Source organism: Entelurus aequoreus, linkage group LG08 (genome assembly GCF_033978785.1).
Source record: "Entelurus aequoreus isolate RoL-2023_Sb linkage group LG08, RoL_Eaeq_v1.1, whole genome shotgun sequence".
Classification (NCBI taxonomy): Eukaryota; Metazoa; Chordata; class Actinopteri; order Syngnathiformes; family Syngnathidae; genus Entelurus; species Entelurus aequoreus.
Window position 1 is genome coordinate 15147399 of NC_084738.1, and position 25597 is coordinate 15172995.

Here is a 25597-nt window from a genome sequence, read left to right on the forward strand (position 1 = left end):
ATAGGCTGTCCCCCCAAACTCCTTTGCATCCTCCAGTCCTTCCACACCGACATGCATGGCACCATCCAGTTCGATGGGTCCACATCAGACCCCTTCAAAATCTGCTGTGGTGTCAAGCAGGGATGCGTGTTGGCGCCCACCTTATTTGGGATCTTCTTTTCCCTCCTCCTGCGCCAAGCATTTGGTACAGCAACTGAAGGAGTCTACCTTCACACAAGGACAGACGGTAAACTATTCAACCTTGCCCGTCTGAAAGCCAAAACAAAGGTCAGGCCACTCGTCATCCGGGACGTGCTGTTTGCTGACGACGCAGCAGTGGTAGCACACTCCCAGGAGCATTTGCAAACCCTAATGGACCAGTTCACCAAAGCCTGTCAGGACTTCAGCCTGACCATCAGTCTGAGCAAAACCAAGACGATGGGACAGGGAACTGAACCACCTCCCTCTATCACCATCAACAACTACACCCTGGAAGTCGTAAACACCTTCACCTACCTCGGTTCCACCATCACCGACAACTTGTCACTCGATGCCTAACTCAGTGGCCGCATCGGAAAAGCTGCCTCAACTTTTGGGAAGCTTACAGCGAGAGTATGGGAAAACAGCAAGCTCACTATCCGCACTAAGGTGCAGGTGTACAGAGCCTGTGTCACCAGCACTCTACTGTACGGCAGTGAAACCTGGACCCTATACTCCCACCAAGAGCGGCGGCTAAACATCTTTCATCTTCGCTGCCTTAGGCGTCTACTGGGCATCACCTGGAGGGACAGGATCACAAACCAATCAGTCCTGGAAAGAGCACAGCTTCCCAACATGTGCTCCCTACTGAGGCAGCGACGTCTCCGCTGGCTGGGCCATGTCCGGCGGATGGACGATGGGCAAATCCCAAAGGACATCCTCTATGCTGAACTCACAACTGGCAAGAGGCAGATTGGCCGTCCCCAGCTGCGTTACAAGGACGTCTGCAAACAAGACCTCAAGTCTTTTGACATCAGCCCCAACAGCTGGGAAGATGCAGCCCAGGACCGCCTTCAGTGGCAGCAGGCACTCTGCAGCGGACTGCTCAAGTCAGAAACCACCCTGGCCCAACACCATGAGGCAAAGAGGAAAAAGAGAAAGAAACAGGGCTCTGCGACACCGGCAACATCTATGGGACCGGTCTGGATATGTGACATCTGTGGCCGGGAGTGTCTCTCACGAATTGGCCTACACAGCCACAGGAGACGCTGCGACAAGACCTGACTCCGAGGCACAGGAAATCAATGGTCTTCCGAGACTGCGATGCCGATGATGATGATGATACTGCAAGACAAATAGCATCACCGTCCTCTGGCAAAATAATGATTTCCTAAAAACAACTTTTTATCAGATCAGTACCTACTTTGTTTTGCAATGGACGAGTACATTATGTAATCCTTTATTACGTTCACAATGTTGCTTGTAGCGTACACGCGTACTTTGTAGCCTTAAGCCTCTTTTTGTTTACAACTCGAAACAGCCGTGCAGCGGAGTTGTTAAAATGATGTAGAATAGAAAAGCTTTTTATTGTCAATATACACATGTACACTTTCAGTATATAGCATTAGAGAGTTAGACTGTAGAAATGTAACCTTAGTCTGCGAATATAGTTCCAGACCTGTATGTCAGCCAGGCTTCGCTCCTTTTTTGTCCGCCCATATCTTCGTCTCCTTCCTTAGTGCCAACAACAAACCTTGGTGAGACGCTGATCGCTATATCATCTGGGATGTTGTGTTGTGGTGAAAGTCACTTAAAACAGATGGATGGTGGCGGTCACCTACTGTATGTCCATAGTCCACCAAAAAGCAAGAAAGCTAAAAAAAACTACAAAACATTTCAGATGTTTATTTGCATTTAACAACTCCGCCTCTCAAAACGAACCATTTTAAAAATGGCTTGGAATTAGGTCTATAAAACATAATCTATGCAACTTTTTTTTATTATCAAAGAACCACCATTACATGTTATGTAGACCACAATAATGTGTTTTAAATTATCTTAAAAATCATGTTATGACCCCTTTAAAACCTGTTTATGGTAAAGAGAAAAATAAAGTGCATATTTGTATTTGTTACAGAGTTGAAACATTTTCATTATTTAAGTGCAGATTGAATCGCAATTAATCAAATTTAGAATTTATGAATTGAAATTTTATCAATTTAGGAAATTGGCCACACAGTTTACACAGCCCTAGGTCTGAATACAATCACTTTTATTAATTATACAAAAATGTTTCCCACATTCCTATTGTGTGGCGATAAATGAACACTCATCACCAATTTTCCCGCCCTTTTTACATGTTTAGTTTTGTTCTTGATTTTTGTTTGACAACGACAATATATAAATGTGTAATGTAGAGTTGTATTCTTTTCTAACATGAGGATGAGTTGAATAACAGACTTACCTTACAAATTAGTAAATATGATACTAATGTTACCAGTTAATCACTTTATCAATAAGATAAATTAGGTTAATTGCATACTTTTTATTTGTATCATGATTTTTTTTATTATTAATTACCACAACAAAAAAGTATATTGTCAGGTAATGGTTACCTTTTTATGTATCTCCATACGCAAATAATATGACTTAATTGACATCTTCTTTTTCAAAAGCAATAATATGAAAGATACAAAAAAAAAAAAGAAAAATAATGAAGTCCCCTTATGCCTTTTGAGAAATTGATCGTCTTTTTAAACAATATATTTGTGGAGATAAACATACATTTGATGTAAAATTCCACCAGTTACTCTATCGTTGTGATTTTTATTGTTTATTTTTAATTAGTAAAATAAAAATACATTTTTGATTAGTTTTTTTATATTCATCCCCCATTTGACCAATTTATGGACTTAGTTTACTGCTTTATTTTCAAGAGTATTAATGATGTTGTGCTTAATTGCACTTGATATTATGTTTCCTAAAATGGCTTTATTGATTTGAATCAAATGGATGAAGACTCACTATTGTGTCCTTTCATCTATCCATCTTTTTTTATTTTCTTTATGAATCCACCCTCCACAAAATTACCTCTGGACCACTTTTCAGCCCGCACATCCATCCATGTGTCATCTCTTACCCAAAATGTAATTTACATTAACTTTCACCGTCGCACAGTCTCCATTTTTTTTTTTCCCATTTGCCATCCCATTCATCATCACCGTCATGTGTGCTTCTGCAGGACAGGCTTCCTGGGTCCGCGGGACAAACGTCCATATCTCTTCCTGCGGGGTTTCCTTGGCTCCAACGCCATGATCTTGCTCTTCTATGCTGTGCAGCAGATGCCGCTGGCTGATGCTACCGTCATCATGTTCAGGTGAGTAGAACAAGCCACACCCTCAACGCTTGTTGCTACTTTACCTCCCGCTTCCCGTCATGCTTTGTTTCATTGTGTAGTTTTAGCAACGCATGCTGCTGTAACTCCTTATTACACCCTCAGTAATCCAGTCTTCACCTCATTGCTGGCTTGGATATTCCTGAAGGAGAAGTGTACGCTGTGGGACTGCGCCTTCACCGTCTTTACCCTCACGGGCGTCATCCTCATCGCCAGGCCGCCGTTTCTCTTTGGAAAGCAATTCCAGGGCATTGAGGGCAACTACGTGAACCACATCAAGGGGACGATCGCTGCCTTTGCAGGTGATTTAACGAGGACCGCTTGATAGAGCTACCATTTGGGTTGTTGGTCCTCCCTTGTACAGCAAATGCGTGTTACTCCCCGGTGTCGACCCACAATCAACCATAAATGGTCATGCTAATTAGCTCATGAATATGGTGATGATATGCAGAGTCACGTCTTAGACCAGACCTGGGCAAATTAAGGCCCGGGGGCTGCATGCGGCCCGTTAAGCTTTGCAATCCGGCCCGCCAGACATTCCCAAATAATTTTTTTAGATCTTTAAGATGGAAACTGTAGCTGCCATTATGATGTGCAGTGATGTTTTCAAATTACCGTAAGTCTTGAACTATACAAAGTATTTCAATGGTTGCAATCTGCGCTTTTGCATGATATATTAGTTACTAGAGATGTCCGATAATGGCTTTTTTGCCGATATCCGATATTCCGATATTGTCCAACTCTTACCGTAATTTCCGGACTATAAGCCGCACCAGCTAAATTTAGGGGAAAATACAGATTGCTCCATATATAAGCCGCACCCGACTATAAGCCGCAGGGTTTTGATGTGTAATTACCGTAGTATATAGGGGTTCCTGCTACCACGGAGGGGATTGTCGGGACAGAGATGACTGTTTGGGAACGCAAAGCGTCCCATTTATTAACAATAAATCTTTCAATCATTCAATCAAACTTTCACATCTTTGACATGGCGAACAGCATTCGTGCAGAGTACAAATAATACAACGGTGCAAAGTAATACAAAGTGCTCGCCTGTACGTTATCAAAATAACCAGCCTACCGGTATATGAAAAGTCAGTCTTTAATCATTGTGTCATCGTCTTCCTCCTGCGTACTAAAACCACCGAAATCCTCTTCGTCGGTGTCGGAGAAGAACAGGCCGTAAATAAGCCGCACCGTTGTATAAGCCGCAGGGACCAGAACGAGGGGAAAAAGTAGCGGCTTATAGTCCGGAAATTACGGTAATTACCGATTCCGATATCAACCGATACAGATGTATACAGTCGTGGAATTAACACATTATTTTGCCTAATTTTGTTGTGATGCCCCGCTGGATGCATTAAACAATGTAACAAGGTTTTCCAAAATAAATCAACTCAAGTTATGGAAAAAAATGCCAACATGGCACTGCCATATTTATTATTGAAGTCACAAAGTGCATTATTTTTTTTAACATGCCTCAAAACAGCAGCTTGGAATTTGGGACATGCTCTCCCTGAGATAATCCTGATACCCACTACAACTATGTTAAATACTATACTTTGACTTTCACAAAGTGCATTATTTTTTTATTTTTTTTTAAACATGCCTCAAAACAACAGCTACAAAAACAATGAAGGCACACAGCTTCAGTCCAGAGTATACTAGAGTAATAAAGTAAACAATAACATAGTTTTCCTTTAGTACAAGACTGCCTCGCATACTGTATAACAGGAAATTATAAACTGGGCTCAATCTGAACAGCCGATATGGGCATCTACATCAACTATATGATTTGCCTGAGAAGCTGGACAGGACAAAAAAAAAAATACAAATAAAAAAATATTACTTTTTGAAACTGATACCGAAAATTTCCGATATTACATTTTAAAGCATTTATCGGACATCTCTACTAGTTACTATGGTAATCTAAGTCACAGCAGCTCAGACGAGGCACCAAGCAGTGTGGGCGGGGAGCGTTTCCACAGAGTGTTTCCAGAGCGGCCAGCCTGAAATGGGGTTGTCAGGGACATACGCGGAAGGAGATTTTTACCACAAAGTTCTAAAGCTTCGTGATATATAGGGCTGCAACTAACGATTAATTTGATCTTCGATTAATCGATTAATAATCGGATAAAAGAGACAAACTACATTTCTATCCTTTCCAGTATTTTATTGAAAAAAACAGCATACTGGCACCATGTTGTGGACATTGGGGGTGCAGCACCAATAATAACACAGAAATGTAACTCATCAGAACTGAATCAGATATTGTACACGTTTCTGTTGTGAATAATAAAGGATTCATTTTAGGCTGCCTCTGAATAATAGCATGAAATATTCCAGCACCTTCATAACGTTTAGTTATACTAAAGCGTCACTCAAATCTAAATATATTTATATAGCTTTATCAGCCCGGCTACATTGATCCATTATGAAACCAACCTGAGATATTTCTGTCCGTTACGTTTATTTCGAAATTGGTAACCGTGCGTTTTCTCTCTCAAAACGGAGTCAAATGTGCCGGAGACACATTATCAGCCCCGCGTTGCAACAAAGGCATAACTTTAACGTTACTCACAAAAAAGCTGAACTCATGAATGCTTGTTGCCACTATGGACTTAAAAAGTTACGTACTGTGAGTTGTTCCCTTCATCCATGGCTCCAACATGTTTCCTTTTCAGGTGCTCCTGAAGCAATGTTGTACTTCCGTGCCATTTTGCAGGAAACGCTCTTCTTTGAAGTCTTTAAAGTGAAGTGTTCCCACACTTTTGACGACTTAGGTCGTACACTTTTCTCCATTGAAGCAATAACCTCAAGATGTTTCTCCGCTAAACTATCGGTACTGTTTTCCTGCGCCATTTTTCGAATGTTTCCAGCAAAGGAGACGCCGTCGTCACGTGAGCTGCACATGACACATCATTGGCTAGCTTACGCCACCTCATGAGACGTAGCCTAACCGCCGCCCTGGCGCTGTTTTGTACTGTTTTTGTACTTATTTTGATTATTGTTTCTCAGCTGTTTTTAAATATTGCAGTTTATAAATAAAGGTTTATAAAAATAAAAATAAAAAATAAAAAAAAATAACCAAAAAAAACAACAAAACAAAACAAAAAAAAGCCTCCGTGCATGCGCATAGCATAGTTCCAACGAATCGATGACTAAATTAATCGCCAACTATTTTGGTAATCGATTTTAATCGATTAGTTGTTGCAGCCCTAGTGATATATCAGATATGTCAGATTTTAGGTGGGTTTTTTTTTCCCTTTGCGTTCATATTTGGCTGTTTGTTGCATTTTTGTTGCAGTTCGCTTGATTGTAAAATATGTCAATCAAGAGGGGGTGTGACGTTCATATGTTGTCAATATTCAGTGTTTTATCGTTCATAGTTAATATTGTAAATCCCACATTCTTTATTTTCATGTACATTCTGGGTGTCAATCAGTAAAAAAAAAAAAATTCCATTCCGTTTTTAAGGCAGTCATAATGTTTTTAGCATTCAATCAGACATCAACGTGAGGTTTTGTATTAGTGTTCCTAAAAATCAGATATACCGGCCCCAAGACACATTATTTTCTCTAAATAATAATTGCCCAGGCCTGTCTTAGACTGTGGATGAAGGACGATGGACATGGAAGGCCCTATTTTCAGATTGGTGCATATTACGTCGAGCACCGAAACATTATTTTTGTAGGGCTAAGTAATGTCATATTTAATAAAAATACCAATTTTGCAGGGATGATACTTGTAAGAAACTTACTTTATTTGTTGCCATGAAGGCCAGGATTAGTGATTTAGAAGATGCTAAAACACTGCAGACTGGGGCTGGACTTTAGCCGGTACTTTTCAGAGGAAGTATAGTACCGAATATGATTCATTAGTATCGCGGTACTATACTAATACTGGTATACCATACAACCCTAGTCCCTACAACATTATAAGTGCATGTACAACATAACTACATTAACACAGCTCTAACAAGTAAATATACAATACATCCAGAATTAGAGGAATATAGAAATATCTGTGTTGAGTCAGTGCAGTACTTAAAAACCTCTTAAGGCCCAAGCTGTTTGTTTACATGCTTTTTTTTTTATTTCTCTTTGCTATTTGGGCTTATTGGACCCTAATTAGAATAAAAACTAAGAATCATATTTTGATATGATGTACTTAGTCCATAAGTAACAAACGTGTACTTCATGTTTAGTGACATGCTAATTCTTATTTTTACACTTTTTTTTTTCAAATTCCATTGTATGTTATACTCTTCTGACACCACCAGATGGCAGTATAAGTGTCCACATAAGCGGCCATAAGACCCCAATTCAGTAGTGTACACAATTTTGGAAATGAGAGCGAAAAGGTGCTGTCCACGCATGTGGCCACTAAGCCTTTAGAGGTTTTAATAAATAATAGGGATGTCCGATAATGACTTTTTTGCCGATATTCCGATATTGTCCAACTCTTAATTACCGATACCGATATCAACCGATACCGATATACACAGTTGGGAATTAACACATTATTATGCCTAATTTGGACAACGAGGTATGGTGAAGATAAGGTACTTTTTAAAAAAATTAATAAAGTAAGATAAATAAATTAAAAACATTTTCTTGAACAAAAAAGAAAGTAAAACAATATAAAAACAGTTACATAGAAACTAGTAATTAATGAAAATTAGTAAAATTAACTGTTAAAGGTTAGTACTATTAGTGGACCAGTAGCACGCACAATCAGACTGTATTGATATATATTGATATATAATGTAGGAACCAGAATATTAATAACAGAAAGAAACAACCCTTTTGTGTGAATGAGTGTAATTGGGGGAGGGAGTTTTTTTGGGTTGGTGCACTAATTGTAAGTGTATCTTGTGTTTTTTTATGTTGATTTAATTAAAAAATAAAAAAACAAACAAACGATACCGATAATAAAAAAAAACGATACAGATAATTTCCGATATTACATTTTAAAGCATTTATCGGCCGATAATATCGGCAGCCCGATATTATCGGACATCTCTAACAAGAACACATGTTTGTTTTTTTAAGGATTCTAAATATAATTTAAAAAAAGCTTGCAAAATACGACTAATGAGAGTCACAGTTGTAGCCTTCAAAGCCCTCCATCAACCTGTTGTATACACACTGCAAGTATATATATAATGTAGTAACAGACATATTCATAACAATATGTGATATGCACAATATTTACCGTATTTTGGTTATTTTAAGCACTACCGGAATTTATTTCCGTTCCCATAGCAAGGCACTTCTGAATTCCAGCAACAACATGTGTGTTCCTACGTCGGGAAACAAACGCAACCATTTTTGGACAAATGAGGATTGACAACCTTATCTTTTTTAGTACATCTCTAATAAATAATCTTTGAAGTAATCCAACAACTTTGCATCTTTGACTGAAGAAATCCCCGCTTGTGTTTTCCTCCACAGGCGCAATGGGTGCCGCTTGTACAATGGTCATCCTGCGCAAACTCGGAAAGAGCGTCCACTACTACCTCTCCGTGTGGTACTACGCCGTCATCGGTTTCATCGAGTGCGTCATCGCCGTCACCGTCCTCGGCGAATGGAAGCTCCCCGACTGCGGCCACGACCGCTGGATGCTGATGCTGATCGCCGTCCTGGGCATCGCCGGCCAGACCTTCCTGACCAAGGCCCTGCAGGTGGAAAAGGCCGGCCCCGTGGCCTTGGTGAGGACCGTGGACGTCGTCCTCGCCTTCTTCTTCCAGTTCATCTTCCTCGGCCGCGCGCCCACCATGTTGAGCCTCGGGGGGGCTCTATGCATAGTGTTGAGCACCAGCGGCGTGGCCATAAAGAAGTGGTGCTGCAACTCACGCAGGAGCTGAAAGTGAATAGTTAAGTATAGCTGTTTATTTATCCTGTTACTCTTTTGATCGTTTTTTACGCTACAAAAGGTTAAAGAGAAACATCTAAGAGTAAAAAACACGTCTTAGTGTAACTGACATGAAGTACTTCAGTGTGCAAAGAAAAACTGCTACCTGTGATCATACTTCCTATTTTATATTTGTTCTAAAGTGCAATAGAGTTAAATTATTCAAATTAAAGCTTAATAGTGGGAGTGGGCAACCTGTGAGGGCCAAATATGTTGCACAATAGCTTTTGGTCGCAGGCCACCATGCTGTTAAAATAACAACTTAAGAACCAAAGATCATCCTTCTTGAGCCTGCATGAAGTTAACCAAAGCCAGCATTAGGACCATTCACACTGTGTCCAAAAAGTCTTTAATCATTACAAAATGTCTTAAAAGGAAACTGCACTTTTTCTGGAATTTTGCCTGTCGTTCAAAATCCTTATAAGAGACAAAAATACAAGATATCTTTTTTTGCATTCCAATTTGTAATAATTGGCTCATTCTAGGTGGCTTGCAAGCAGCTAATTGGAGCAGTCCATTCTACCTCTAAATCACTTTAAAATACATCCAAAAACCGCCAAAAATACTTCGTAACCTGTATAATAAAATAACCAAGCTGTAGTGACATGTATTGTAAGAGCGAACACTGAGGAACTCTTTTTCCAGCGTACTAACACAATGGCCTTCAGTGTTTCCCATAAACTGCCAAGATACCTGTGGTGGTGGGGGCGTGGCTATGGGCGTGGTCACCATGGCATCATCGATTAATTTGCATAATTTACTACAATGATATGATTTTCTCTAAAAAGGCTAAAAAAATGTATACTTAATAATTAATAACAGTTTTGTTTTAAACGTCCATCCATCCATCCATTTTACAATATAATTACAACACTTATTGTACATATTTATATACAGATTTGAACAATAAGTTATTCACTGAAATATATTTATTAATTGTGGTTCTTACAAAAAATATATCTTATAAAATATAAAAGCATCAATGTCTCTTAAAGCTCTGCCCCTTTAATTAGTGCATACTAAATCATTTAACTTTAGCCTACTACTACAACCATATTATTTACCAGCAACATAAAGTGAAACAGAGGCAGAGGTGTCCTGCCACAGTCAGTAACAAATAAACAGAAAACAGTAGTGGTCAAATATAAATAAGACAACAAGAGAAGTATCCTACACTTCTCTTTTGTAAAGTAAATCTGAACAGCCTATGTGGGCATCTACATCAACTATATGATTTGCCTGAGAAGCTGGACAGGACAACAACAAAAAAATAAAAAAAATATTTTTTTATTTGTGGCGGACGTAATTCTTTTGTGGCGGGCCGCCACAAATAAATTAATGTGTGGGAAACACTGGCCTTGCGACCGCATTAGTTAAAAGTTAAAGTACCAATGATTGTCACACACACACCAGGTGTGGCGAAATTATTCTCTGCATTTGACCCATCACCCTTGATCACCCCCTGGGAGGTGAGGGGAGCAGTGGGCAGCAGCGATGGCCGCGCCCGGGAATTATTTTTGGTGATTTAACCCCCAATTCCAACCCTCAATGCTGAGTGCCAAGCAGGGAGGCAATGGGTGCCATTTTTATAGTCTTTGGTATGACTCGGCCGGGGTTTGAACTCACAACCTACTAGGCCTTAGTCCCAGGCGAGCCTGTGTGTCATCAACTGAATGGCTTTTCAGTTTGTAATGCCCAACACACTGCGATAGGACACCAATCTGTACTAACCGATAAACATCAACAATCATATTACAGTATCTGTAAAGTATTAGTCCACATTTCATGTTTTGTTTGTACACAACTAGCTCGACAGCGTTTGCACATGACGTGCTGTGGGTATCATCAGCAATATTATAGTGACTCACTTGATGGACGGTCGTCCTCTAGCCAGGCGGGTAAGTTGTTTTCTAGTTTATTTTGGGTGAGCACGCCATGTACTGTATGTCCGCATAGTTGGGCTCCAAATTCCACATTTTCAGCGTCAAGTTACGCCGACCTCACTGTCTCGGCTTACATCCGCTCCAACGTTTCACCCTCTTTTCGCTTCCATAAGGTGCAGTTCATTCTCTGTATACTAAAAAAGATAAGGTTGTCAATCCTCATTTGTCCAAAAATGGTTGCGTTTGTTTCCCGACGTAGGAACACACATGTTGTTGCTGGAATTCAGAAGTGCCTTGCTATGGGAACGGAAATAAATTCCAGTAGTGCTTAAAATAACCAAAATACGGTAAATATTGTGCATATCACATATTGCTATGAATATGTCTGTTACTACATTATATATATACTTGCAGTGTGTATACAACAGGTTGATGGAGGGCTTTGAAGGCTACAACTGTGACTCTCATTAGTCGTATTTTGCAAGCTTTTTTAAAATTATATTAGGAACCTTAAAAAAACAAACATGTGTTCTTGTTAGAGATGTCCGATAATATCGGGCTGCCGATATTATCGGCCGATAAATGCTTTAAAATGTAATATCGGAAATTATCGGTATCGGATTCAAAAAGTAAAATGTATGACTTTTTAAAACGCCGCTGTGTACACGGACGTAGCGAGAAGTACAGAGCGCCAATAAACCTTAAAGGCACTGCCTTTGCGTGCCGGCCCAATCACATAATATCTACGGCTTTTCACACACACAAGTGAATGCAACGCATACTTGGTCAACAGCCATACAGGTCACACTGAGGGTGAAGGAATAAACAACTTTAACACTGTTACAAATATGCACCACACTGTGAACCCACACCAAACAAGAATGACAAACACATTTCGGGAGAACATCCGCACCGTAACACAACATAAACACAACAGAACAAATACCCAGAACCCCTTGCAGCACTAACCCTTCCGGGATGCTACAATATACACCCCCCGCTACCCCCTAACCCCCACACCTCAACCCCGCCCACCTCAACCTCCTCATGCTCTCTCAGGGAGAGCATGTCCCAAATTCCAAGCTGCTGTTTTGAGGCATGTTAAAAAAAAAAATAATGCACTTTGTGACTTCAATAATAAATATGGCAGTGCCATGTTGGCATTTTTTTCCATAACTTGAGTTGATTTATTTTGGAAAACCTTGTTAAATTGTTTAATGCATCCAGCGGGGCATCACAACAAAATTAGGCATAATAATGTGTTAATTCCACGACTGTATGTATTGGTATCGGTTGATATCGGAATCGGTAATTAACAGTTGGACAATATTGGATATCGGCAAAAAAGCCATTATCGGACATCTCTAGTTCTTGTCTCTCATAGTGATTGTGAACGATAGGCAAAATGCCAAGAAAGAGTGCAGTTCCCTTTTTAAAATGATTATTTGACATGTCTTAAATTGATTACAAAACGTTTTTGTCTGAAGGACAAAGTGTTTATGTGACGCAGACAACCCCAGCTTACACACCAGCGGTATTAGCACTTAAATATGACACCAATGTGTCATTTGACAAATGCGGAAAATTTCCCATGAATTGTAAAAAAAAAATATTTTTGAATTCATATTTTTACCGGAATGGGAAAATGTCCCTCTAAATGTTCCGAAATTCTGTTTTAAACAGAAGAATCGTGCCATAGGGTGGTGGACGCCGCCAAAGGTCCTCATATCTTACTAGTGGAATCAACAGCGCCTCCGCTGGTTGTACCCTGGTAATGCACTCAATTATCCTTCAATTTATAATCAATAGAATTGTCAACGCTCAATCAATACCCATCCCTGATGTCAATTATTAGAATGTTTGTTACATACATAGTTCGGATCATTTAGAGTAGGATTCTCTTAGGAATCACTACAGAAAATGACTGGAAAAATGGATTTAATCGCATCCTAATATTGTTTTTGTCTCTCTCTGGAATATGTCACAACTTAAATAGCAATTTTACTGTCAGTTGATAATTAAGTGCCTTTAGTGAACTCTTGTGTTTGAGGCAGCTGAGGACAGTATTGGGACAAAACGACCTAAAACACTGTTCAGTTGTCCCCTGGGTCTTTACTCCCGGCAGATGGGTGAGTTACATACGGTACTGTACATCCTTTCAATGACTGTCATGTAATCCTTGTGTAGGTTCTCTTCAAGTAGTGTACTCTTGATTAATTATGACGGGGTTACTTATATTTTCATCCAGTATATATTTCCACTCTTTTTCATGCACACACCATAATAAAGATGCTATGCTGAAAAGAAGTTACTACTGCAAAGTTAGATGTTTATTTTGCCTTCTTTTTTTTATTTTTAATGCTCCCAAAAATATTTATTATTAAATGGTTTGAAAGTAGTGTGTTTTTATTACTTGGATTTTTTAAATTTTTTTTACATTTCTGAGAAGTAAAGAAATATTTTATTTTAGGGCTTACCAAGTAATTTTGAGGTATATACATGGTGTATATATGGTAATTATTTATTGTCATTTATGACATGGATGAATTCTGTATATGGATTATATTTAGTTGAGTAATAAAAATGCTTCAGACGTCATTCATTTTTGTGTGTGACTAAATCCATGGTTTAGTTTGACTGTTCCTTCCAAGAGCCACCTGGCAGTAAAGTTTCCCAAGGCCGCAGGGGAAGCATGAAGAAAAAGAAAGTAAACCACCAAGTCAGGTTACAGAATAATACCGTGGTGTTGTCATTGAGTATATATTTACATGTAGTTGGTCTCTGTCAATACTTTTTTGTGTAGTTTTCTCCCGGAAATATTTTGCAAACAGTTATTGTGCATTCATGCAGAGTGGAGAATACACACTATCATCATATTAACACTTTCACATTTTTAATCCTTATGTTTTGTGTTAATAAGAATCTACTGTAGTTACTATTTGAAAATATTGAAAATGGTTGTATATAAATATCACATTCATTAGGTCCGTTATTATGTGATCATTAAATTATATAGTAATTCAATTATGTTTATATAAAAAATATAATAAAAAGTTAAGTATTACCAAACAGTTGTTTATCTGAAATATTGTAATCGTTTTATAAAAATATTAACATTTGGTCCAATAATAATTTTCCAAATGAGTGCAAGTTGGTTAATATGGTCGTGGATGTAATGTGTGTTTTCTGGCACAAGGGGGCAGTCTCCACTAATTTAGCAGCATCCTCATGCGAGACCTTATCGCTGCGTCACTAAAAAAACCCAAAAACAATCAAAATACTTAAATGGTTTGAATTTTATATACTATATAAATCGATTTTTTTTCAAATTTTATATATGTGCATATACATTTTTTGAATGTTATTTTATAACATTTCTAAAAATATATATACTTTTTTTTTATTCAAAACGTAAATTTAGAGAATTTCACATATATGTATGTAGGTGCAGTATATGTGTGTGTGTGTGCATATATATATACATATATATGTATGAGGTGGCGACTTGTCCAGGGTGTACCCCGCCTTCCGCCCGAATGCAGCTGAGATAAGCTCCAGCACCCCCGGGACCCCGAACGGGACAAGCGGTAGAAAATGGATGGATGGATGGATATATACACACACACACATATAATATATATATTGTGGGACGGCGTGGCGAAGTTGGTAGAGTGGCTGTGCCAGCAATCGGAGTATTGCTGGTTACTGGGGTTCAATTCCCACCTTCTACCTTCCTAGTCATGTCCGTTGTGTCCTTGGGCAAGACACTTCACCCTTTGCCGCTGCTGGTTAGCGCCTTGCATGGCAGCTCCCGCCATCAGTGTGTGAATGTGTAAATGTGGAAATACTGTCAAAGTGCTTTGAGTACCTTGAAGGTAGAAAAGCGCGATACAAGTATAACCCATTTATCATTATCATTATATATATATATATATATAATATGTAAATATATAGTATATAATATGTATATAAAATATATATATATATATATATATATATATATATATATATATATATATATATATATAATATATGTATGTTATATATATGTGTGTATATATGTATATATATAATATATGTATGTTATATATATGTGTGTATATGTATGTGTATATATGTATATATATATACATATACTGTACATATACATATATATATATACATAATAAGAATGTGTGTATATATGTATATATACACACATCTATAGAGGATTGCATCAATAAAAAATAGCATCTGTTTTTAAGGCTTTAATTCAAAGCTGCTGTATCTAATAATCAACACTATGATTACATTTTTCAAAATGTTTATTCAAAACATAGACGACATTGGAATTTTATGCATTTTTATTTTATTTTGTGATAGATACTGTATAATTCTTTAAATTGTGTGCATCAATCAAAACTAGCATCTGTTTCAATGCTTATTTTATTTCATCCAGGTGCATCTAATGTTTCCCTTGAGGGTATTTTTTTTTCATTTCAGTGCCGTCTACTCATATCAGATGTGTTGGTAAGGTGTATGATTAAAAAGATGATATAGCTTTTATCAAAAAGATGGGGGAATCCCAAAAATGTGCACATAACCTTCTGCGTAAGGAGGGGTTGAGGATTTTTCTTGGGGGGGGGGGGGGGGGGGGGGGATTGCACATTCCTGCAGGATGGCATCATGCTTCCCATCAGTGTACAAGGAGGGAAAAGAATCCCTAATTTTTCCAAGGTGGAATGGAATAGACCCACTTATATAGGACAAGCAAAATACTGAATTAAATGAAAAAAACCCACCAACAATAGTTAGTCACTGCAAGCTTGCAGTTTGTGGAAAGTTTTCCTTTGAACTTTAATCCTCAACGACTGAACAATGAACACGAGAACTTTTGGCGCATTAGCATCAGCCATATTTTAAAATGTCTAATTTCAGTTGAATTTTGCTTTATTATCTCATCACCTGGGATTTTTGTGTGGGAGAAAAACAATCTCGCCATATCAAATTTTAATTTATTATACATTATTAGATCAAACTAACTACAATATTTCCCAAAATGGATGTACTTCATTTAATTACATGCCTGTTATTTGGCCCGTGGCCCAGCGGTTTGGGGCCTCTGATGTAGATGCCATCATTTTGTGAGTGTAGGTGCAGGGATAAAAAGCTCAATAATGTATAGGAGGGCATAAAATGGACATCTGGCCTAAGTGAGTATACATTCCAATGTGGTGATACACACACACACACACACACACACACACACACACACACACACACACACACACACACACACACACACACACACACACACACACACACACACACACACACACACACACACACACACACACACACACACACACACTAGTCTCACTTATTGTCCCCTTGTCCACAGCTCAGCAGCTACTGAAAAGCTACGTTCACGTACAGTCGGATATTTTGCATTCTATAGCTCTAAAGTACTTTTATTCAACTTTTTATTTTTTCATGACATTCTTAATTAAATAAATAGTATACCCTATTTATTTGTAAATGTAAAAAACCATAAACGTTGACAACAATTGTCCATGCAACACGAAGAGACTGAAGTGACCGCACAGATTCCCGAGGTGTCCCTGAACGCAGCAGCAAAGAGTGTGTGGGGCAAGCTGCTCAATCAAGCCGTCCACTCTCACTCGGCGCAAAACTTCTCCAACACCTGACTCCTTTTTAATGGATGCTAAATGAATATAAACCACAATAATCGGTAAGTTTTTGCTTCAATGTGTCTTAACTATTGCCAGAGACGCTTTCCGACAGTGTGTGTTTTACTTTGTTATAGTTAGCATGAGTATAGGTGAGTCTTCGCCGGGCTAACATGACATTATTGTTTTTGTTGATTATTTTGTTGTCGATAAAATATTCCAAACTTTAAATGTTGGGAAATAAAATGTGTTTTTTTAGTGGGGAAAAGAAATGTCTATGGTCGTTGTTGTGGTGGTTTGAGGCGATGTTTTAAGGGTGGTCATATAAACATGCCTGTTGGGGTGCTACGACCTTTGACCTTTCAGTGCAGGGGGAGTTAGCGTTCCATGTTGGAAGTGGAGCTGCTAGGGGGGAAATAACACAACAAAATACATCAGGAACTCATTTGAAATACAGTAAATATTAGTGATGTCCGATAATGGCTTTTTTTTGGCCGATATCCGATATTCCGATATTGTCCAACTCTTAATTCTGATATCAACCGATACCGATATATACAGTCGTGGAATTAACACATTATTATGCCTAATTTTGTTGTGATGCCCCGCTGGATGCATTAAACAATGTAACTTTACCATGAATTGATTAACGTGGACCCCAACTTAAACAAGCCAAGGCAAGGCAACTTTATTAGTATAGCACTTTTCATACACAAGGCAGACTCAAAGTGCTTCACAGACAACAAAGTAAAAATGAAAGAAAATAAAAGCAAAATTAAAATGCGGACAATAAAAATAAAAACAGTGAGAAAGTTTAAAGATTAAAAGATTTAGCTGAAAGCTAAGGTGAACATAAAAGTTTTCAGTCTAGTTTTAAAAGTAGTCAGAGTTGGGGAGTGTCTGACATCTTCAGGAAGTCTATTCCAGCTATGTGTTGCATAGTGACTGAATGATGCTCTCCCTTGATTTGAGTTTACTCTTGGAACCGCTAACAGATTGGTCTCAGAAGATCTTAGTGATCTAGAGCAGTGTTTTTCAACCACTGTGCCGCGGCACACTAGTGTGCCGTGAGATACAGTCTGGTGTGCCGTGGGAGATGATCTCATTTCACCTATTTGGGTTAAAAATATTTTTTGCAAAGCAGTAATTATAATCTGCAAATGATGTGTTGTTGTTGAGTGTCGGTGCTGTCTAGAGCTCGGCAGAGTAACCGTGTAATACTCTTCCATATCAGTAGGTGGCAGCCGGTAGCTAATAGCTTTTTAGATGTCGGAAACAGCGGGAGGCAGCGTGCAGGTAAAAAGGTGTCTAATGCTTAAACCAAAAATAAACAAAAGGTGAGTGCCCCTAAGAAAAGGCATTGAAGCCTAGGGAAGGCTATGCATAACGAAACTAAAACTGAACTGGCTACAATGTAAACAAAAACAGAATGCTGGACGACAGCAAAGACTTACTGCGGAGCAAAGACGGCGTCCACAAAGTACGTCCGAACATGACATGACAATCAACAATGTCCCCACAGAGAAGGATAAAAACAACTGAAATATTCTTGACTGCTAAAACAAAGTAGATGCGGGAAATATCGCTCAAAGGAAGACATGAAACTGCTACAGGAAAATACCAAAAAAAGAGAAAAAGCCACCAAAATAGGAGCGCAAGACAAGAACTAAAACACTACACACAGGAAAAGAGCAATAAACTCCAAATAAGTCAGGGTGTGATGTGACAGGTGGTGACAGTACACCTACTTTGAGACAAGAGCTATAGTGATGCATGCTTGGTTATGCTTTGAATTCATATCCAACACTTGCGACAACGACTTTTTACTGTCAACTGAGTTTCGTTTTTTAATGATTTCTGATGCTGGTGTGCCTCCGCATTTTTTCAACGCAAAAAATGTGCCTTGGCTCAAAAAAGGTTGAAAAACACTGATCTAGAGGGCTTATATAGTGGGAGCATATCAGTGATATACTTGGGCCCTAGACCATGTAGTGATTTATATGTGAGTAGGAGGATTTTGAAATCAATTCTCTGATGTACAGGGAGCCAATGTAAGGATTTAAGAATTGGTGTAATGTGCTCACATTTTTTGGTTCTTTGTTAGAACTCTAGCAGCATCGTTCTGAACAAGCTGTAGCTGCCTGACAGTTTTTTTGGGAAGACCTGCAAGGAGACCATTACAATAGTCTAGCCTACTGGTAATAAAGGCATGTACAAGTTTTTCTAAGTCTTGAGCTGACATGAGCCCTCTAAGTCTTGTTACATTTTTGAGGTGATAGTAGGCCGATTTTGTTACTGATTTGATGTGACTGTCGAAATGTAAATCAGAATCTAAAATAACCCCAAGATTTCTGGCTTTATTTGAGGTTTTCAGGGACAGTGATTGAAGGTATTGGATGACTTTAAACCTTTCTTTTTTAGCACCAAAAACAATTATCTCAGTTTTACCTTCATTTAGTTGTAGGAAATTTTGGCACATCCAGTGTTTGACTTTCTCAATGCACTGGCACAGAAGATCTATGGGGCAATAGTCATTTGGTGATAGCGCTACATGGATTTGGGTGTCATCGGCATAGCAATGATGGTCAATGTTATTATTTTGCATAAGTTGAAAAACTTATTCGGGTGTTACCATTTAGTGGTCAATTGTACGGAATATGTACTGTACTGTGCAATCTACTAATACAAGTTCCAATCAATCAATCAAAAACAAGGTTTTCCAAAATAAGAGAACAACTTCAACTCCAGTTATGGAAAAAAGTGCCAACATGGCACTGCCATATTTATTATTAAAGTCACAAAGTGCATTATTTTTTTTAACATGCCTCAAAACAGCAGCTTGGAATGGGGGCGGGTTTGGTGGTAGCGGGGGTGTATATTGTAGCGTCCCGGAAGAGTTAGTGCTGCAGGGGGTTCTGGGTATTTGTTCTGTTGTGTTTATGTTGTGCTACGGTGCAGATGTTCTCCCGAAATTTGTTTGTCATTCTTGTTTGGTGTGGGTTCACAGTGTGGCGCATATTTGTAACAAGTGTTAAAGTTGTTTATACGGCTACCCTCAGTGTGACTTGTATGGCTGTTGATCAAGTATGCGTTGCATTCATTCATGTGTGTGTAAAAGCCCGCATATATTATGTGACTGGCCCGGCACGCTGTTTGTATGGAGGAAAAGCGGACGTGGTGACAGGTTGTAGAGGACGCTAAAGGCAGTTCCTTTAAGGCACGCCCCCAATAATGTTGTCCGGGTGGAAATCGGGAGAAATTCGGGAGAATGGTTGCCCCGGGAGATTTTCAGGAGGGGCACTGAAATTCAGGAGTCTCCCAGGAAAATCGGGAGGTTGAAACCGATACCGATAATTTCCAATATTACATTGTAAAGCATTTATCGGCATATGTTATAGACATCTCTAGGAAATATGATACGGACAAGCGGTAGAAAATGGATGGATGATTTGTCACACAAATAGCTGTTTGTACCTTTTTAGTATTGGAGATAATAGAAAAAAAGAGAAAATTCAGACAAAATCTTGCATAATTTACTGCATTCTGTTCCACCTAACCCAGGGGTGTCAAACTCATTTTAGATTGGGGGCCACAAGGAGAAAAATCTACTCCCAAGTGGGCCGGACTGGTAAAATCACAGCACGATAACTTAAAAATAAAGACAACTTCAGATTGTTTTGTTTGTTTGAAAATAGAACAAGCACATTCAGAAAATTTACAAATCAAAATGTTGTTTTATATTTTAGTGCGGGGGGAAGGTAGCATTACATGTTGGAAGTGGAGCTGCTGATGGGAAATAACACAACAAAATACATCAGGATCTCATTTGAAATACAGTAAATATGATACGGACAAGCGGTAGAAAATGGATGGATGATAAAAGAATGATGGTAAAGTGGCTACAAAAGTGCAATGATTACTGGACTTTTGACCTTTAGTGCATTCTAAGGATGATTTGTCACACAAATAGCTGTTTGTACCTTTTTAGTATTGGAGATGATAGAAAAAAAGAGAAAATTCAGACAAAATCTTGCATAATTTACTGCATTCTGTTCCACCTAACCCAGGGGTGTCAAACTCAATTTAGATTGGGGGCCACAAGGAGAAAAATCTACTCCCAAGTGGGCCGGACTGGTAAAATCACGGCACGATAACTTAAAAATAAAGATAACTTCAGATTGTTTTGTTTGTTTAAAAATAGAACAAGCACATTCAGAAAATGTACAAATCATTATGTTTTTTGTTTTTTTTCTTACACTTACATGTTGCGGCTATCTTTATTTGTCGTTATTAAAATTTTCTGAATAAATTATGTGATAATGTTCATCAGTCAACTCATTGGTGTTAATTTTCAATCTATCAAGATAAAAAATAAATCATCCATCCATATTCTACCGCTTGTCCCTTTTGGGGTTGCGGGGGGTGCTGGAGCCTATCTCAGCTGCATTCTGGCGGACGGCGGGGTACACCCTGGACAAGTTGCCACCTCATCACAGGGCCAACACAGATAGACAGACAACATTCACACTCACATTCACACGCTAGGGCCAGTTTAGTGTTGCCAATCAACCTATCCCCAGGTGCATGTCTTTGGCGGTGGGAGGAAGCCAGAGTACCCGGAGGGAACCCACGCAGTCACGGGGAGAACATGCAAACTCCACGCAGAAAGATCCCGAGCCCGGGATTGAACTCAGGACTACTCAAGACCTTCGTATTGTGAGGCACATGATAAAATCGAACTCAAATTACAGTATGTTGTTTATGTAGTTTGCTCATTTTCCTCGACTGGTGCACTAACGTGGTTTATTTTTGTTTTACATATGCAGCATAATCTACTAAGATACAATTAATTGCTATTGTGACATCTAGTGGACACATTTAGAACAGCAGTTTCTTTCATTCAAAAATTTTGGCTCATTTATCCGCGGGCCGGATAAAACCTGTTCAGGCCCGCGGGCCGTACGTTTGACACCCCTGACCTAACCCAACAAAATGAAATAATAATAATCTGTTCCAGGGTCAAAATGTTGCCATTGTACAAATCGTTTGAAAAAGTGTTTTTAAAATTTTTACAACTTTCCTGTCAAACTAATATGACATTTTTCATTTGGATTCTGCAAAAGTGACTGCAAAAGTGCAATCGATTCACATCCAAATCAAGATTGTGATTCATCTCAATTCATGCCCGAATTTCTAAAGAATCGGGAAATATTATTTTGATTGTACTTTTGAAGCATGTTTAGTCATGCATGGATGATACTTGTAAGAAATGTACTTTATTTGTTGCCATGGAGGCGAGGATTAGGGATTTAGAGAGGGAGGGGTTGTGTGTGGCGGACCGGTACCTTTCAGAGGCGGTATAGTACCGAAAATGATTCATTAGTATCACGGTACTATAGTAATATCGGTATACCGTACAACCCTAATTCGGGATATCTTGCCAAATTGACCCAAATATCAGAAAAAAGAAGATTAAAGCAAAAGGGCCGTCTTATATTTGAGGTTTTAACATGATGTGCATGCAACCCAACAGGGGGCGTCAAATGACTTGGCATAGCTTTTTCTTTCTGTCACTCGCGACAAATGACCCAAAAAATCGGGGTCATCTGATATTTGGGTTAGTACGGTTCTTTCATAATCTGCCCCTCTTCCCTTTTACACAAACAGAACTATTGACACCTAAAGTCGAGTAGGAACTTTATGAGTGATGTTATTCTTTTGCTGTTGCAAGCTCATTGGCAGTGAGAATACAGTCGCTCCCTCTCCCTCTGTTGTCACTTTACACACACACACACACACACACACACACACACACACACACACACACACACACACACACACACACACACACACACACACACACACACACACACACACACACACACACACACACACACACACAAATAGTGCCTCCTTTTCACTCTCTTTCCACTGCACGCCCTGCCCTCCTAATCAAAGCCACATGTGCTGCTTGCCATGAAAAGTCGTTTGTGTGTTTTGCAAAGAGCGTTGACAGTCAAACACAACCTGCTACACATTACAGGTTGTTTTTTATATCCCCCTGCAACCCCTCTTATTCTTTTTTTATTACATATTATAGACAGCGTGGGCTTTTTTCCACAACTGGTTCTTTGCTAATCAACGTTCTTCAGATGAATGCTAATAAAATACAGTCAATCCAGCCAGGTTCTCAAAGGTGTGAAGGATGGTGTGCCAATGATTGTCACACACACACCAGGTGTGGCGAAATTATTCTCTGCATTTGACCCTTCACCCTTGATCACCCCCTGGGAGGTGAGGGGAGCAGTGAGCAGCAGCGGTGGCCGCGCCCGGGAATCATTTTGGTGATTCAACCCCCAATTCCAACCCTTGATGCTGAGTGCCAAGCAGGGAGGTAATGGGTCCCATTTTTATAGTCTTTGGTATGACTCGGCCGGGGTTTGAACTCACAACCTACCGATCTCAGGGCGGACACTCTAACCACTAGGCCACTGAGTAGTGATTAATATAAAAAAACATGTGAGTATAGGTAAACGCACTTCTGGTAAAACAGCAAGTTCTCCGGCTGTTCAACAAATATATAATTGAAATATGGAAAACAAGTTAAATAAATAAATAAAATAACAGTAGGTTGCTGTCAGATTTTTTTATGGACCAAATGTAGTGTTAAAAAATGAAATTTCAATAAAAACTGAATGATATAGATTTGAAAAATACCTTAAGATATAGGTTAAAAATACAAATATTACAGCACAGCAGCGGTGGGCTGCCAGGGCCAAAAAGGCCCTCTCTGCTGGCCTATCATAAATCACGATCATAAATTGAAAAATTATTTTGATTAGTTTTCCCTAAAATATGAAAGTACCGTATTTTTCGGACTATAATGCGCACTTAAAATCCTTTCATTTTCTCAAAAATCGAAAGGGCGCCTTATAACCCGGTGCGCCTAATGTACGGAATAATTGTGGTTGTGCTTACTGACCTCGAAGCAATTTTATTTGGTGCATGGTGTAATGATAAGTGTGACCAGTAGATGGCAGTCACACATAAAAGATACATGTAGACTGCAATATGACGCCAGTAAACAACACCAAAACTTTAAATGTTCCATTGAAAATAAAGAACATTACACACGGCACTCAAAATGTTTTAGTATGACTTTGATGCCGCACCGCTTGATAGATTGTCGGCCCATTACGGCTACCGTAGTCAGAGATACAAGTATTACTATGGTGTGTGTATAAGAACCGCAAAATGGTACCCATTAGCAGACTTATTATCTGGCGTTTTGTTTCACAATATTATGCAAAACCAATTTTTCTTACCTTCTGGCACGTGCTGATGTGTATTTGAGATCTGCATAAGTCCTGAAATTTGCGCACGTCCGCCACAGTAGTCTGTGCCGAAGCCGTAGTCGATAAGCTTCTTCTTTTTCACTATCTTCTTGTTATGGGGCATTCCACCCTCTGCTTTTGCCATTTCTAATATAAAGTAGCGTAAAGTTCTAACTTGTATCTCGCTATGAAAGCGCTAAAAACACACCAGTATAGTGGCTTTACATAATTCAACCACGGAACTTTAGTTATTAGAGAGTTCCGGTCTGATGGTTTTTCACAGGACACATTTCCGGCGTTGTTGTTGCCACGTAAATAAGACCGCCCACAAAACGGCATGTCCTGAAGCGACTGTCAGAAAGCGGATTGAAGATGATCTGTGAAACATAATCTATGCAACATTTTGGCCAAATAACCACCATTACATGTTATGTAGACCAGTGGTCCCCAACCACCGGGCCGTGGCCCGGTACCGATCCGTGGAATCGATTGGTACCTGGCCGCACAAGAAATACATTTATTTTTTATTTTTTATTAATTTAACATAAAAAACACATGATACACTTACAATTAGTGCACCAACCCAAAAAACCTCCCTCCCCCATTTACACTCATTCACACTCATTCGCACAAAAGGGTTGTTTCTTTCTGTTATTAATATTTCCTGTTCCTACATTATATATCAATATAGATCAATACAGTCTGCAGGGATACAGTCCGTAAGCATGCATGATTGTATTTTTTTATGACAAAAAACCCCCCCAAAAAACCATACCTGAGCCGAGGATGTCGTTGTGGCTTGTGCATCCCTTTGAGACACTTGTGATTTAGGGCTATATAAGTAAACATTGATTGATTAATTGATTGAAGTTAGCAAAAAACGCTGATAGCAAGTTTAATGCTGTTAAAATGTAATTTTCAAACTTAAGAAGGAAAAAAAGACTCATAAATGTTATAAAAAATTACAATTACATATTTTTTAAAATAAGCTAAAGGGTTGCATAAGTATAATAAACTAACACTTTGTTGCTCTTTGTTGTGTTGTAGCCATGTGATCCAAATATAAGCTGATATTTTCCTAAGAAAGAAAAAAAAAGCCAGGTTGTCTTACATTCGGGCTCATACATGCAAACCAACTGATATAGCCCCAAGTGAGGCAGAGCTTTTCTTCCTGTCACTCACAGACACCAACTAAAAAAACAGTCTAAAAAAGACAAGACGGCATACTATGATAAAATGTTGATGTTTGCAAGTTAGCAGAGAAGCTAATAGCAGGTTTATATTAAATGTAATTTTAAAATGTAGGGGAAAATACATTAAAAAGTAAAATAGATTATAAGTATATACAAACTAACACTTGGTTGCTCGTTGTCCCATTGTAGTCATGTGATCCCTCTTTTGTTCACTGCCCCTCTCCAGTGACAAATGATAATGATAAATGGG

The 25597-nt window shown here is 38.8% G+C and overlaps 2 protein-coding genes across 6 annotated transcripts in view; both read left to right on the forward strand.

The window, feature by feature from the left end:
- The window catches only part of slc35g1 (solute carrier family 35 member G1), a 30010-nt gene extending 16043 nt beyond the window's left edge, over positions 1-13967 (forward strand). The window contains exons 3-5 of the mRNA XM_062055663.1: positions 3200-3334; positions 3458-3654; positions 8809-13967. Coding sequence (XP_061911647.1) covers positions 3200-3334; positions 3458-3654; positions 8809-9221 — 745 coding nt within the window. The 3' untranslated portion in view covers positions 9222-13967. The remainder of the gene's footprint in view (positions 1-3199; positions 3335-3457; positions 3655-8808) is intronic.
- A 2764-nt stretch (positions 13968-16731) lies between these two features.
- plce1 (phospholipase C, epsilon 1) overlaps positions 16732-25597 on the forward strand; it is a 142245-nt gene continuing 133379 nt past the window's right edge. For 3 of the 5 annotated variants that reach the window (XM_062055664.1, XM_062055665.1, XM_062055668.1), the window contains exon 1: positions 16732-16882. In XM_062055664.1, coding sequence (XP_061911648.1) covers positions 16860-16882 — 23 coding nt within the window. In that variant the 5' untranslated portion in view covers positions 16732-16859. The remainder of the gene's footprint in view (positions 16883-25597) is intronic. The other 2 variants (XM_062055666.1, XM_062055667.1) reach the window with 1 other exon arrangement.